General features: G+C 46.9%; 1 protein-coding gene across 1 annotated transcript; it reads left to right on the forward strand.

The window, feature by feature from the left end:
* Positions 1-1,914: 1,914 nt before the first annotated feature.
* TMEM88B (transmembrane protein 88B) lies at positions 1,915-8,590 on the forward strand. The gene is made up of 2 exons (XM_040588836.1): positions 1,915-3,021; positions 6,631-8,590. The coding sequence occupies exons 1-2, from the start codon at positions 2,752-2,754 to the stop codon at positions 6,898-6,900; spliced, it is 540 nt and encodes a 179-aa protein (XP_040444770.1). The 5' UTR covers positions 1,915-2,751; the 3' UTR covers positions 6,901-8,590.
* Positions 8,591-13,809: the final 5,219 nt, after the last annotated feature.

The raw sequence follows: 13,809 nt of genomic DNA on the forward strand, positions 1-13,809 counted from the left end.
TTGGCTGGCAATCCTCTGCCCTCTTGGCTTCCCATCTCTCAGGGAGCAGCAAGAACTTCACTAGTGCTAAGCTTCCAGCAGCCTCCTGTGGCTGAAGCTTTGTATCTTTCTGATGGGGTTTGAGATCTCTCAATGGTGAGCACAGGACAAAGTGCCTGGGGTAGTTATGAGTTATTTCTGCTGTTAGTAAGAAGGATACACCTGACTTGTGATCTGGTGTAGATCAGCCAGAATTTTTACTGCTGGATACCGATAGAGCTGAAGTTTGTGAGACTCTTTGAGATGTCTAAGAATTTCTACAAGAAGAGCTACAGGGAAAAAAAAAAAAAGTGGTGTGGGTCAACTAATAACTTCTATAGCTGGGGAATTGCATAACAAGTATGGACATTGTTGAGCTGTTTAAAAACTACTTATTTATTTCAAGAGGCTTCTTTCTCACTGGTATTGTTACTGTGTAATAGGGAACTTTCTTGTTCCTGATTTTGGTGACAGTATTGCTCATTATGTTTTTGGAGTCTGTGTCCTCACAGAAGCTTTTCAACTCACTTCAATTTTAAAGCTTCTGTTTTGATATTGATTATATGTGGCAAACGGTGAATAGCCTCAATTTGTTTCACTGCTTTCTTCCTACAAGTAACATGTAATGCTTTTCCAGCCCCAGGTGAGGAGGCACTTTCAGCAGCAAGAGGACAGGGTCTGTTCAGTTATATTCTGTTTTAATTAGAAAGTAATCTGTCAGGCCACATGGGCCTGTACCTCTGTAGGGTGACATTTCTATGGTCAGGAAAATGACTCGTATGGCACGTGTGTGCCTCACAATTGAGACAGTGGCCTGTGACTTGGAAATTGTCTGAATTTTGGCTTTGAAAGAAGCCTGAGGAACCCTTTTAATTCTAAGTCTGCCTGTTTCTAAAACTTGCACAATAAGAGCTGCTGTGCGTGTTGCTACCATGCATGGAGCGCCTGGCACAGTGGAGCTAAATTCACTGAAAAGCAATACAGAAATCAGTAACAGTCTGCTTTACCCACGAGGAATGCCAAGCCTGGATGTTGCATTTGGGTTGGTCTCATCACCTCCTCCTCGTGGCATGGCTTCATCAGAGGCTCTTGTTAAGCCATGGGATGTTTGGGGTGCCGCTGCCCAGAGGTCCGCTAGCCCTAACTTATCACCTGGTAGAGCTCTTCTAATGGGCCACCAGCAAATGCTTCATGTGTGAGTCTGTCCCAGTTCTTGGAGAGAGCTGTCTTAGCTTTGGTTCTGCTGTGCATGTTACTCCAACCAGCCAGTAAATAAGCAAGGCAGAGAAACCCACCAAAACACCCAGCAATGGTGGGGGACAGGCCCCCCAAATGTACCATTTGTAGCAAAAGAATTTAATGAAGACAAGCCTGCACTCATCTATATCTTAAAATCATTTTATATTTAGCATTGTGTGAACCTCATTTTTCTGATAACCTTTCTTCCAGGGTAGAATTTTCTGTGAGAAATAGCATCGAATGGAAGGCAGGACTCCTGGATTCTTTCCCTGGCTTGTGCCATAGATGAGCTGTGCCTTCTGGTAGGACCTTCAGTTTCCTCTGGTGTTAAGGAAGTTTTCTACCTTTAAGGATCATGAGTGTATGAATGTGTCTAAAAGGCTACATAAATGTGCAGATGCCACTGGAATTCTTAAGCAGCATTGCTCATACAAGGCAGGAAAAATAATGGATAATTGCTGTGCCTTCACTGGGAGAATATCAACATGTTCTGCAAAAAATAAGCAATGGCCACAGAGAACAGAAGATTTCTCTAAGTTTTTTTTAATCTAGAGAGAAACGGTAGAAAATTAATCGGAGTCAGAATAATTAAAATTGAAAAGGGACCATCTTGACCTGGGAACGTGTGGTTTGAGCGTGGCTCTCGGGCGCTGTGTGCTAAAGCAGTAGTGAGACAGCTGTGAAGGATTGGCTAGCGCAGAGAGCAGCTTCAGAATCGACTCTGTAAACAGAGCAGTGTCGCAAAGCCCTGAAAGCCAGCTCGGAAGGGAAGACACGGCTTGTATTCGAGTGTCTGTGACTGCAGGCAGCCGAGCGCCAGTGAAACCACGCACTGCTCCAGCCTTTGTTTCCAGGTCTACAAGGTGTGGGCAAGGACTCCAGCAAGGCAGACAGTGGAGAAGCAGCTGCTGTTTGTCATCTTCACTGGTCACTTCATTTGGATGAGAGTTGAGCAGGAATATTTACTTGGGTACAAGTTGAAGAGCATGGGAAGATGATTTGAAGCCAAGGAACTGTCTGAAAGTGCCTAAGCCTGACATTCTTAGCAAACAGCAGTGCTCAAAGGTGGAGGAGGATACTAAAGCTAGGCACTTTCTGGAACCAAGCAGCATTATCAAAGCTAAGACAGCAACTGTTTGAGACCTCCTCTTGGGATCATAATTGTAGGAAGAATAACAACAAATTCAGTAGTACTGTGGATTCAAAAGCAGAATAACAGTTATTGCCAAACTTCCAGCAACCACATCTACTTTGAAACTGAGGTTGGGACACTACTGGAAAACATTCTGAAAGGAAACAACCTCTGTTGGCTGGGTCCTGGGAAAAGCAGGGGGCCTTTTCTTCCTTGCTCCGTTATGATTTCTGGTTGAGTGTTCTTGTCCATGCATTGACGAGGCACGAAAAGCCTCTGGAAATTACTTCCCAGGTCTGTTGCCAAAAGCAAAGAAACCATTTTGGATAAGAGTGTGGGTTGTTTAGCAATCTTCTTGAAGAATGTCTAGCCAGGACACCGAGGACTTTGAAGCAGAAAACCTCTCAGAGAAGTCTCAGATGATTTCCAACCTCCCGCCATATGACATGGATGACCAGTTACTTCCCAGGGAGCCACGGAGTGTCTGGTGCTGCTTGGCATGGACCCTGGTGGTAGGCACCATGAACTCTTTGGTCTTTTTCATGAATTTGCTCCTGATGTTTGTAATCTTCACCATTGTGCTGCTTCCTACCATTGTGGTGGTTTACTTTGGCTTCCAATGCCACTCTCAGGTAAGTAAGCTTTGCTCCATTTGGCTGCTAACAGCCACCTCTAAGGCAGGGCCATCTGTAAGGGCTTTATGTTAGCCCATGGGGACCGGTGGCTGTAAAGGCAAGGTTAGACTCCCCCAAGATTTGGCTTTGTTTTCATAATGAGTGTGTACGCCTATAGGTTTTTTTATTTTTCATAAGGGAGGTATGTCTATAGACTGGGCTGACAAGAACAGGTTTATGGTGGTTCATGCTGACCTGCAGGCTCTTGGTTGCACAGGGGAGCCGTCCCTCCTGCTTGGCGCCTGTGACACAGCTATGAGCAAGGTTGGCGTCTGCATTTGTCGAGAAAAGTAAAGGCTTGATGGTTTCTGGACTAATTGTCTTAAAGTAGTTGGTTGGCACCCATACATTCAGTGTCAGTAGGTTAGCACAGAGAGTTTCTCACTACAGAGGCAGGGAGAACATTGACAGGAGCTGCCTGTGACTGCCCAGCTCCTCAGGGGCTCAGATAGGATGGGACCCTTCGGTCCTGATCCCCTGTGCGCTGAGCTTGATAAAGTGAAGTATAAAGTGATCAGAGAGAAATCTACAGCATTTTACAACAAGCTTGTATGAGATGCCAACCTTGTGAGTGCTGAATGCTGGCAGGAATGAGCAAGGTATGTTTTTACCCCTCCCTTCTTCCAGTATTGTGGGAAATGGAAGTTTGATTGGGCAATAAAGTTGTATTCCCATGAAAATAGCAAGCAGATCTGACAGGTCGGATGAATACACTCCCTGGCTTGACAGAGTTGCTGTAAGGGCTCTGTGTGTGTGTGTCTGTTCCAGTTGCTTGCTGCCCTCTGGATTTCATTACTTAAATTTCTTCTTGGTATATGTCTATAAATATTTTTGGAACCACTTAAGTGTGGATGTGAAAAAGCAGTTCTCCTGTTTTCCTCACAGGCGGTAACTGTTAGACTCGCTCAATATGACTGTTCTTGCTGGTTATCCTAAGTTAGAAGAGCTTTTTTACTTCCTACTTTGTGGGGAAACCCCCCCCCACACTGTAGTACCATCTCCCCGCAGGGAGAATTGTCTCAAAATACAGATGCTATTGGTCTCCCCATTCCGTGAAATCTGAACTGAAGGGAAGATTATTTAAATATTCTCAGACTAATGTATTTAACTGAGGAACAGTGAAAGATGAAAGCTTTCCCCCTTCCTTTTAATGGAAACTGTGCATCCTATCGAATCACTCAAATCCTTGGGATCTCGGAGTGAGCAGAGCCTAGCATGGGTGGCAGGGAAGGATCCAACCATGTAGCCATTTGCCCAGTTTAACCCAGTAAGGCTCTGCTGGCTTCTGTGGAGCTGTGATGGATATAGTTGTGGAGGTCTCACTCCACTGAAGGAGGAGGTACCCTCTCTGCCTACCTGAAGTGTAAAATCACTTTTCCCCACGTGTAACTCTTACTCAGCTCTGAGGGAACGGCTTCTTTAGCAGCTTTTAGTGCCAGTGGTATTTATTCTGAGGATGTGTGGTAAAGGTGCTTGTTGTGTAGGTGGAATCTTTGCTTGCTTGAGGCCTCTACACCCTGGGGCACAACAGCATATAAGACATACTCTTGACTGCGAGCATGTATAGCTTTGGCTGGGGGATGTGCTGCAGCTTTCCCATACAGCTACTGCATTGTATTTTTCAGCTGACATCCCCAGTTGTCAGCCCACAGCTCCTCGTCTCAATGCTCCCTGACAAAGGGACTGTGCTATTATTGTTTTCTCGGTGCTGATGTATTTGCTGGTCTCAGAAGTTTGGCTTTGATTTTTATTGCCCTGAAATTACGTCAACTTGTACAACTTGTAGCTGCTGTTATTGAAAAGCTTTTTTTTTTGGTCCTGCAAACTAATGAACAGGGAGACATCTGCCACGGTAATTGTTTTGTTGAACAGGACAGACGCAAGTGCTGCTGCTGGTTGGAGGGCAATGTAATTCATGGAGAAATCATGTGCTTCTGGGCCAGGTAGTTTTCACTGTGGCTCTCACACCTTCTGGAAGTGTTTTACTATGGGATGCAAAAGTGTGTGATGTCCAGCAGGGTAACGTGGGAGGCTCTGGAGTGCCTACAGAGAGCAAAAATGGCTCAGAGGGGTCCTAATCTACCCAAGTAGTCATGCAACCCGTCTTCATTGTGGGCTGCAGCACTTCCCTTTTACTGTCCATGGCTGTTAGGATTTTCACATACACAAAGGCAGGTGTGTAGAATGACTGCTGTTTTATTGAAGAGTAAGTCTTTACAAGAAATAACCTAATAAATTCTCCTTGGGAGAAAGTGCAGTGTAGGCCACTGCCTTGGTAAAAAGGCTGTTCTGTCCCCACAAGCATAGCATGGATGCAGATTCTGTCAGACATGAGGCTTTTTAGGGTAGGTTTAATAGCAGATTGCCTGTAAAACCCTTAAATCATTTTTTTCTATGATCTGAAACTAGTCCTTGAAACTCATGGACTTCAAATTGGACTCAAAATGGGGAAAAGGTACGAGGACACTCTCCTGGAATTACCCCTTTCTGCTTCACGCTGCTCAGCCCTCACCTTGGAAAACCTCAAGTTCTCCTTTGCACTCAGTGCTCTCCAGCTGTAGGCTCTGAGGGGATGTAAAAGGTTTTCAAGTACAGCCAGATACATCAGAAGCGAACACAAGTGTGTTGCTGTAAAGAGTCTTTTAATACAGACTTTTAATAGGCATGGAGAGGGATTGTGGCAGTATGGCTTCACAAGAGCAGTCTTTTGTCTTTTGGGCTACTGCTTTTCAATGCCTTCCTACTAGCCAGAGGCCAATTTCTGCATTGCAAATCCATTAGATGGATTTTTTTATTGTTATTATTATTTTTATTTAGTATTTTGGGTTGTGTTTCTTGCACTGCTGAAAGAATATGGAAAAAAGAAAGGAAGCTAGGGGACATGGAGGTTGCCTGTAGCATTTGTTAATGCAGAACTGAGTGGTTTGATTCGGATCTCCTGCTGCCAGGATGAAAGGAGGGCTTTAAATACTGGTTGGGAAGGACCAGTTAGTGTGCTGGACGCTTTGCAGCAACATGGGGTGGATGGGCTTTTCCTGGCAGATTTTTCTCGTGCAAAGAGATGCTAGGAGGAAGAAATGAGTACAGTGTGTACAGACAGAACACAAAGGGGTCTGTTCCAGGGCAGGAGCCTGGAGAGTCTCCAGCCAGCAGGTAGCTATGGGATGACCAACCTCTGTCTGCTGAATCTAACATCTTGCTGTATTTTATTTACTTTGTTGTAATTTCCAGTGTGTTTTGCCACCCAGATGAATGTAGCAGCAGGAGGCCTTTTTATTTGGTTTCTGCCTATCAAATGCTAAGCTGTGCTATTCTGATGACTTAATTACTGTTTCCTGCTTCAGGGTCAGTGTGTGGTGCCCTTGTCTCAGTGATGCTAGAGTAATTGAAAGCTTGACTGAAATGTATTGTCAGTCACTTCATGTAGCCGGAAGATTTCTGAGCTCAGCTTGGAGAGAGGGGAGAGAGGTGTCTTTCGTTAAAAGCGCTAAAAACTCAAGGGTACTTTGGTCACCACTCCTATCCATCACCAGGTCTGTGACGGGCTCTGTCTTGCTCTTCCCACAGGTGCTGCACTCAGCTGCCCGCTACTGCAAAAGCATCTTGGATGACAACAGCTCTTCTGCCCTCATTATCCTTGGCTTCGTCATCATGTCCCCTCTCATTGTGGTGGCCATGGCTATCTACTGCAGCCTGGCACGGCGTCTCCGTCTCTGCATGTGCTTCCAGCCATACAGCAGGGCTGTGTACAAGGGGGTGAAATGGCGCTGGTATGAGGAGGGAGGCCTGTGCAGCTGTGCCAAGGGGTGGAACACTCAAGTCAAGGCCTGGGTGTGAGGTTCCAGCACCAGAGGCCCTGCCCTAGCCAGCACCCTCTTCTCTCTGCCCTGTCCCTCCCCAGCATCACCTCCCAGAATCACCATCCTGAGGTCTCTGCAGATGAGGGCTGTGTAGTACCTAGATGTGAGAGGGAGATCTGATAATGAGCCGCCTCCTACAGCCTTGTCTGTAAGTGGGCAGCATTCTGCCCGCTCCGAGGGAAAGAAAGAAAACACAAGTCCTTGATGGTAAAGGCAGTGTTCAGCTCTGAAAAGAAGAGGGACTTGTCCCAGTGCCTGTTCCAGTCAGAGCACAGCACTGTTTTGAGTCTGGACAGTATGTTTTGCCTTGTGTGGGACACAGGGTACCCGTGTACAGGGTTAAACGGGGTGGGGGGGGCTGCTGCTGACTTTGCTGCATGCCTTGAAGAGGTCTCTTGGGGAAAGGCAGCCTTTGGTGAAGCATCCAGCAAAGAGGAAGCAGCTGTGGTTTTCCCAAGCGTTGGACTGGCGGTGTTTCTAACCTCTTGCGAACGTGTCTGGAGGTCACTCCCTCTGATGTTTGGGATCCACCACTTCCCTACACATCTGATATTTCCCCCCCACTAGCAATCCCTCTTTCCCATAGCCTATAGCAGAGCTTATGCTCCTTTCATTGTTCCTGAGTCAGGTCACTGGGTTGGCTGTGGAAACAAAGGGTCATCTTTGGGTCTCTTCCCTGCCAGCTACTGATCTGAAATATGCTTGTCTGGTAACGCCTGATGGTTATTAACCAGCAAATAGCTCCTTGTCCTTTGTGCTGTGGTCAGGCTTTTTTGTCTGGGGCTAAATCTGGCTGAGGGTTTGGGTCAGTTTAAGGATTTCTGGCAGGAGGAGCTGAGGACCCATGGTGGCTGCTGAGCACTACAGGTTTTCCCAGATCTGGTCTAAGAGCTTATGCCTGTGGGGGACAGTGTATCATGTCTCGTTTTCTGAGGGTCATAAATACACTGCAGCATAAACCCTAAATCTAGGTAAGTGGAGAACTGGAAAGGGTCGGACTGACTGCTGAATGCTATGAATCTTTCAGTGCCCCAGCAAGGCTGGATACCTGGAGGACCCAAGAGCCATTTCAACACTGGCACTGTGTGGTATTCTCTGTGTGAAACAAGGACTAAATGGGCCACAGAAACTGACTAGCCCTTGTAAAAATGCAGTATGGCAGCAAGATGGTGCCTGGGGAGCCTGCTGTGCTGGATGTGTGATCTGCAGTAGCAGGGTAACGCGTGGGGCAGCTGCCGCGTGCCCCCAGAGAGGGGCTGTATGTCTGAAACCTGTGAGCAGGGGCATCCCACCTGTGTTCCCTCCTGTGGTTCTGCAGAACTCCCACAGGGCCTGAACTGCTGCTTAGCTAAGTCACCTTGATCTCCCTCTCGATTTCAGTGGTCTCTGAAGTCACACCACAGATCCTCTGCCATATGACATGCCATGAATTGCAACTGGGTGAAAAGCACGGTGCATGTGAGAAGGTACGGTAGGTAGGGAAAAGCATGGCAGCTTGGCACGTGATTCTGTCCTTTGAAATCCCTGTGGGTCTCTGTAGTGTTCAGTTAGTAGGGTCTGTGTGCTACTGATCACTGCAAGCTGTGTGCTCCCACTGGCTGTTGTTCCCCTGTCTCCGAAATACAACCATTTCAAATGTTATGTAAATAAAGATCGTGCCAAATGTCTGCTGAGGGAGTTTCTCTCTGTTCTTTCTCAAAGCACTGGCTGCACCAGAAACAGCCATGTGGTGCCTATTGTGTCACAGCACATTTCACTGTAAGTTCAGATGTAATTTCTGTTTTCTCTCCGAGGACTGATTTTTTTTTCCCCCTAGTCTATGTAGCCTGCAGAGCCCTGGTCCCACCCAGAGAAATAACCAGCGGTGGCTACAGCTGAAAGTGGATTGAATTGGCAGGAAACACCCAGGGCATGGACAGTCAGATGCTCAGTCCAACCACCAAACCAGAAAAGAACGCGGGGACAGCTAGAGGTAAGTATGGCATTGTTGCTGGACCTCTTGTTTTGAGAGACTAGGGCCGCTGGCTTGGGCTTTGGCCATCACATTACCTCGTGGTGATCACAGTCTTAGCTTTGGATGCCAGCAAGCAGGCAACCCTGTGCAGAACAGATGGGCAGCAGTGCAATATATCCACTTGGCTGGTTCCATGTGTGTGTTCAACTGAGTCATTCTGCCAGTCTTCGTTGCTATTTATCCCATCCTGGCAGCTGCACTACACCAAAGCCTCAACAAACCACCTCCACAGTACTTCAGGTGCAACCGAGCTGGTATTTTTTGTTTTACAGTTCTAGCTGTTGCTTAATGTTTCTGTGTACCAAAGAGGAATGAAAAGATTGTTCCATCCCAGAACCTGAGCGCTTGAAGGAATGTAGAGTTGGCATTTTAAGGCTTTTCTATTGCTGTAGGATTTTGTGGGGTGAAAGTGCTGACTAAATTGTTCTGATGCCATTCAGGAGAGCAAGAATGGCATTAGCATTTGCTCATGTTTGTTACGTGAGCGTAGTGGACTGCCTGACTTGAAAAGGGAAATAAAAGAGCAGCAAGTAATTGGTTTGAACCTCTTTCCTTTAAGCTAGAGGCTTCTGTCCTTCCATAAAAGAATGGCTATTCTGGAGCTCCAGGCTTCAATGATAATATTAATGTTTTGATGCTTTGATGCAGTAAGAAGTTGTTTCTTTTCTGTAAATACCCTGAAGCTGACAGATGAAGTGGGTGGCGAAGGCAGTACTTCTCCATTCCCACTTGGCTGTGGGACACAGCAGTGGATTTAGCTGGTTGTCTCCTAGCAAAAACAACATCAAACATGATGAATGTGACACACGCCTCTGTATGGCCTCCTGGAGGATCCTGCAGGTTGTTGTATAGAGAGTTTACCAATACCACCCTCAAAAAGGTCCCTGAAACACTGAATTTTCTGTCTCTGGCTTACCCTTCATTAAAACTAAAGATCCAGACTTTAAATAAATGTTGCTGACCTTCCTGTGTCCTGCAGCTCATCTGGTAGATGTGCCCTCACCTGCCCGGGACAGCTTCTGTTGTGATTGTCTCCCTGGGGTGACAGGAGTGGGTTTGCTCTGAGCGGTGCTCTTCCCTAAGGTGCTTTGACAGCAGGTTGTGATGCATTTGCATCTGTACGGTGACAGAATCCTGGAGGATAACTGTTTTTCCCTTCGATGGATGTGCTTGCAGATGTGCTTGGGAGATGGTAGGAAAGACACACACACAGAGGAGAGAGAGAAATTTGGAGAAGCAACAGCAAGCTGGGCTGGTCCACAGAGGTAATAAAGCAGTCCTCTTTCAACTAGTTCCTTAATAAAAAGCCAACTTAAGAGTCAGGAGCGTGTGATCATCTCATGTTGTGCTTCAGCCCATGAGAAGTGAAACTTCCCTAAAACATAAATTGCAATTAATCGTACTGCCCACTGAGTTCATTGCCATTCTTCCCCTTTGTTATGTCCCTCTGTTTCCCCCCTACACCTCTGCTGTCTGTCTCATCTTGAAGAGTGAAAAGGAGAGAAATAGTCCTATTTCTTTCGGAAAGTCTTTTGGACAGGACTGAAGATAAGCCAGAAGAAAGTTCTGTTTCGTGAAAAGGAGGTATCAGATGTCGTGCTACAGGTTTTGCCTGGAGGCAATGTTTGCTGACTGGGCATGGATATTTGATATCATCTGTTGTTCCTTTTGCTCACCTGTTGTTTAATCCAACTGCTTTTACAAGGAAAGTATTCTTAAACCTAGCTATGGTGCAAGTATTGCAGCAAACTGTTCCCATTGCTGCATTTGCAGCAGAAATTAAGATATAATTGGCAACAGCCTTCCCAATAAAATAAAAATTGATTTAATTTGGTACTTTACAGAGAGTTTTAATAACAAAGGGGAAATGAATTTATATGGAAGCACGCTTCCTGGCCGTAGCAGGACAGACCTCGTGTCACGTAGGTCGGGCAGTACCGCAGGGGTGTCCTGGCAGGGGCAGGGAGCACAGCAACGCATTGCAACCAGTGCCGGGGCTCTGATGTGAAACTGGTTTGATCCTAAATTTCCTGTAGAGAGTACAGAGACATCCTTAATATCCTCAGCCTTGGATCACATCCTGAGAGCAGCTGTGCCCGCCTGCTTTCTGCAGGGCTGGTGTGCCAGGCAGGGACTGTGCCCACGGATGTCGGGGGAAGGGGTGCTGCCAGGCGATGCCTGCCTCTTCCACACTCACAGACGGGGCTGTGTTCTGTGAGCTCCGACCCAGCACGGAGTTCAGAGCATAGCTCTGCTTAGCAAGGTGCTGGAGGACAGAAAGAAATGTATTTAAACTGCTTTTTTAAAAAGTCTGACTATGTATGGATTGAATTTCCCTGCAACATTTTCTCTGTGATTCCAAGCCACAGTGCTAATCTGGTATTGATGTTCCTCAGAAGGCACGAAAATATATTTCCACCCAACAAGACTTTGGTCACGTCCAGTGTTTCTTTGTGCTTCTTGGCTTTTCTGTCATCACTGAACGGTCCAGATCCAAAGCTGATGAAATCACTAGGAAGGTGCTATGTCTCAGTGGGTGCTTAGTTGTGACTTAATCCTTCACGCCAGGGCTGGAAGCAGCTGTTCTGGCAAAGGGAAGGCACAGGCCACAGCACCCCACCGCCTGGCAACATGCAGCTGGACCCCTGGGCACATGCAGTGTACATGAGGGGGAACCATGTGGCTGAGCAAATGATGTGAGACCTTTTACAGGCTTTCACCTGTCTTGTGGTGGTGGCTAAGGGGTTTGTTAGGACTCCTGATGCTGCTCGTGTGCCTCCTTTCACCCTTCCAGGTGGCTTCTACAACGCACAAAGGTATTCTTTGTTACCAGTATTTAGTATTTCATTTATTATCCCTTGTCTCTTAACTTATTATCAGCTGCTCACACTGCTCCTAAATGGCTTTGCCAGACCTGAGGACCAGCTTTTATTCACCTGGGCAAGGTTTCAGAGCCCGCAGCCCAGGGATCAGCTGCTACAGCAATACAGGTTTCCTCACCAGCCTGCCCACCTCCGTGCTTGCCAGCATTCCCGGTGTCGAGTCAGGCTTCAAGGCAAACATCAGGCATCTAACTGCTGGGCAGCCCTTGGAAAATAGCATGGAGGCCTGGTAAATGAGCAGTGCTGTGAGCACGTAGGCTTGAGTTTTAGGCAAAAGTGGTATTTGCAGCCCATACTGTGGATGCACCCACTGTAATATTGTAGCTGGTTTGTACGAGGGAGGGCAGAGGCTGGAACGCTCATGCACACAACTGCAGTGACAGCAAGCTCTCATGCCCTGGGATAGTCTCAGTGCACTAGGAGGATGGTGGAGTTGCCTAGAAACACCAGGAGGGTTTGAAAACAGTAATTACACATAGCTGTGGGTGGCACTGGGTTTCTCCTGAGGCTGAGAAACAGATTCTTGAGGTCCCTTCCAGTCCTGCTCACGTGAATTTCATGTTCCCTTTCTCCTCCCGCTTTTTTTTTTTTTTTTCTTTTTTCTTTTGGATCTTGGTCTGGTTAAAAGACTTATAAGGTTTTTGAATCAGCCGTTGCTGAAGGGTGCTGCCCTGCCTTGCAGTGATTCACTGTCCTTAGGACAAACTCTGTTCTTAGCTATAAACATCAACTTGAGAGTTCTTCATCGCCTGTATGACCCACCCAGAACTGGTAAGTCTTGAAGAGCTCTTCAAAGCTATGAAAAATATCCAGAATGGCATGCTGAAAACATTACTCTGTGCTTTGCAAAATGAACCAACATTTGCAGGAGCGTTTAATTTTTGCAGTGTGAATTCCTAGGATAGAAAATGACCCAGAAAGAATTGGAAGTGCTGACAGTCAGTGCCAGGCAGGCAATTTGCCTTGAACCTGGTATATATAGCAGGATATATTCTTAGGATGAACGATACAAGACAGCTTCTTGGAGCCAGATTTGTGGAAGTAAAAGAGAAGAGCAATACAGCTGCAAGGGAGGGAATGAGTCCTAATTTCTAAGGGTTTCCTCCTTGTGAAGAAGTGCTGTTACAGTCTGTCCAACTGGACAACACGGAGCTGATATCCTCATCCCTGCACTTCCAGGGGCAAGCTTTGGCAGGGGCCTCAAAGTCACTGTGGGTAAATGTTTATACAGATTCTATATGGATTTGATAAGATGGAAGTCAACACCAACAGGTTTCCACAAGAGGATGAGCTTCTCTCAACATAAGGACCTATTAAGGACTTTTTCTGATTTGTACAGTGTGTAAGAGCCCAGGCACTCCTGAAATAAAAAACAAATTCTTCTCTTGCACAAGCACAGACCTGGCATAGCATTACTGGAATCAGTGGAGACGCCACATTCGCAGCAGGGTAAATGGGAACACGCTTCAGCCCAAAGGAATGCAGAACCTGTACAAAACACAGGGAAATTCTAAACCAGTGGAAATACTCAACCAGGAGCTAACAACCAGTTCCCTGCCTCCCTGAGTTGAAGCCTCTGAGCCCAGCAAAAATTCTAGCTGGAATGTGCAAGCCATGTCCCAGTGCTCTTGGCTGGGGATCGGTCCTCTCATTCCGTTATCGGAGCACTCAGCTGGGGGTAGCACAAATAAGAACCATCTGTCAAACTGAACCAAAATTGGGAGGATCATCTTTTAGAGTCCAGGACAACACAGCATTTCTTGGGATGATGCTGAATTCCTCCTCTGGGGGAGGCTGGCAGAAAGGAAGCTGGAACGTGCCGCACGCCCCGTGAGTAGCAGGTCCATGGGTAGGTCTGCGGCTGCCTGGTGCTATCGACCGAGCAACTGGGAACAGAGCATCCCTCCTGCTCCCAGTGGGTGCTGGGTCAGCACTGGCAGGGGTGCAGGCAGGGAGCTGTGAGACATTCCCGGTTATGGCCATGCAGTGT

This window comes from Falco naumanni, chromosome 3 (genome assembly GCF_017639655.2).
Source record: "Falco naumanni isolate bFalNau1 chromosome 3, bFalNau1.pat, whole genome shotgun sequence".
NCBI classification, from domain to species: Eukaryota; Metazoa; Chordata; class Aves; order Falconiformes; family Falconidae; genus Falco; species Falco naumanni.